General features: G+C 28.9%; 1 protein-coding gene across 1 annotated transcript; it reads right to left on the reverse strand.

The window, feature by feature from the left end:
* On the reverse strand, positions 1-2407 carry LOC126555522 (zinc finger MYM-type protein 1-like). Its single transcript, XM_050210436.1, has 3 exons — positions 2168-2407; positions 1932-2096; positions 1-1863 (listed from the first exon to the last, which is right to left on the reverse strand). Exons 1-3 carry the CDS (start codon positions 2324-2326, stop codon positions 175-177), a joined length of 2013 nt encoding a protein of 670 aa, XP_050066393.1. The 5' UTR covers positions 2327-2407; the 3' UTR covers positions 1-174.
* Between the last annotated feature and the right edge of the window lie 367 nt (positions 2408-2774).

Here is a 2774-nt window from a genome sequence, read left to right on the forward strand (position 1 = left end):
AATAATATTGTTGTTAGTGTCATTAAAACGTTTGTCAAGTTCATTCATAAATCTATAAAAAAATTGTAAATAACAAAATAAGTCCCTAGTTACATTGGTAAGCAATTATTTCAATCATATTTTCAAATCATAACTTATTTCAAATATTTAAACTGTAATAACACTGCAGAACACTTACCTATCAATTGCTGAATAAAATAATACTTTTAATTCATTCACTGAATTATTTAGTGTGTTATTTGAAGTATTCCCTACTGATGATTCAGTAAAGTAGTCTTTGAGCCTTTTATTGAAACATAGTGATCTGCTAGATCTGTGATTTGTAGGAATTCCATTTTTAGTAGCAATTAATTCAGCATTTTTTATTGTATCAACCCAAAATGTATCACTCCGCATTTCATTTAAACTTTGTCTAGTACATTTTATCAGATCAATAGCTGCTGGTAAAATAATACTTGAATTTTGAAGTTCTGTAGAAGCACAATGTATAACTTTAAGAAGAGATTCCATTGCAATCGCCATAATAATAAAAGAAAATTTAGACATTTCATTTAAAATTCCAGTTGCCCTAGCCGTTTGATCACCTTCTTCACCAAGTATACTAAGTACTTCAATTATTTCTGTATATCTTGAATTAATTTTACTTAATGAACTATACCAATAAGCCCACCTAGTGTCCACTAAACGTTCTAAATGTAACACGGGTAAATTGTGGTCTTTTTGAACTTTAATAAATAACTCGTATCTTGTTTGTCCATTCATTAAAAACTTATACGTTTCTTGCACTGTATTAAAAAAATTTACAACGAATGGTATATTTTGCAAAGTTTGAATTAAACATAAATTAAGGCGGTGCGCATAGCAGTGCACATATATTGCGTGTGACACTTTACTGCGTATTCGTTCTTGAACACCTGTATACGCTCCGCTCATAACTGATGCACCATCGTAACATTGTGCAACACATTTGTTTATATTTAAATTATTTTCTGAGATTATATTAATTATTTGATTAAATAAGCTTTCAGAATCAGATTTAACCATGTGGTAACAGCCAATGGATTTTTCATGTATATTAAAATTATCATCCAGAAACCTTATAACAAAACTCATTTGTTCTTTCTTAGATTTATCTTTTGTCTCATCCACCATAATTGTAAAAACATCAAATTTATTAATTTTCTTTAATATTTGTTGTCTTGTGCATTTTGCAATTATTGCAATTAAATCATTTTGGTATTCAGGACTAGTATAATGTCCATACCTAGACTGTAGCTTTTGGTTTAACTTTTCATCACCAAACATTTGTAGTAGTTCAATAAAATTACCTTTATTTGTTGATGTAAACGTTTCATTGTGACCTCTAAAAGGTAATCCTTGTTTCGCCAAAAATAGTGTAGCCTTAAGTAAAAAATGTACATGTAAACGGTTTTCATTTATTTCATGTTGTCTTGAAGAATTTAATTGGTTGGCTATAGATAAATTATTTTTTGCCTGGACTGATCTATAATCTACCCAACGCTGCACAGAAATAACATGTCTGTTTATTCTTTGATGGCGATCCAATGGTGATTTTATTTCTTTCCATTTTTTACAGTTATTTCCATTGTTTACAAAACTATAATTACCATACATCTCACCTGGTGATGGAATATTAGCCCCAAAATGCCGACATACAAAACAAAACAGTGAATCTTTTGATACTGAATATTCTAACCATTCATAATCTTTATAGTATTTTGTATTGAATCGGCGACCGTTAGTAACAGGAAACTTTACCAATTCAGGTTGAACAGGACTATCATTTTTTGAAATAGAAATGTCATGAAAAATATTTCCATGTCCAGGAACAATTGTATGGTTCTAAAATGTGATTTAAAAATTTAAAAAAAAATGAATCAAATAAATTAATTGTTAATCATTTCACCTACTAAAGTTATACATTCTGATTCTGAATTCTTAACCAATACACTTTCTTTTTCTATTTCTACAGGCAATACAGATTTGTATATGTCTTTAACCAACGAACATTCTTTTTCGATAGCCAATGGCAACAATGACACTTTAAAATTGTCTTCAATCAACATTACATCATCCTTTTGTTTTTGTAAATTAAACAATGAAATTAATAGTTGAAATTGTATTTATTGCAATTTTTACAACTTACGTTTGATGAAGCTGAAGCACTTGGTCTAACAGAAAAATTAAGTTTTCTCTGTTTTGAATCGTTTGCTATTACTTTGAGCTGGGCTTTTCTTTTGTCACGCATTTTTTCTGCTCCACCTTTTTTTTTATTGTTTAAACAATTAGACGTTGAAGTGGACATTTCGTATTTTCAAACTTAAGTACCAAGTAGGTAGTCAAAATAGTCAAATCACTCAATAGTCAATTGTGATTGTCTCAAATCTATTATATTAAATGATGAAATTTTGATAAATGATAATAGTCTGTTACGATAACCATTGATAATAAACATCTATTATCAATCGATAACAGACTATTCACAAATCACAATATTATGATAACAGAGTGTTATCAAAACTAAATACCCATAAATCATAATCACGGTTGGAGGTATCTAGTATCTACTCCGTAATCTTAACACAGATTTTTAAACTAACGTTAGGCGAAAAACGTTTACAATTTCATAACTTAATAACTTAAATATGTTTCTAAATTGCCTAAAAATGTAGCGTTCTACGATTATGAGTTTAGGGCGAGTGGTCCACTATGAGTAAGATTCTATAAATATTTTTATAAAGCTCTACTATGAG

Source organism: Aphis gossypii, unplaced genomic scaffold (assembly GCF_020184175.1).
Source record: "Aphis gossypii isolate Hap1 unplaced genomic scaffold, ASM2018417v2 Contig00892, whole genome shotgun sequence".
Lineage (NCBI taxonomy): Eukaryota > Metazoa > Arthropoda > Insecta > Hemiptera > Aphididae > Aphis > Aphis gossypii.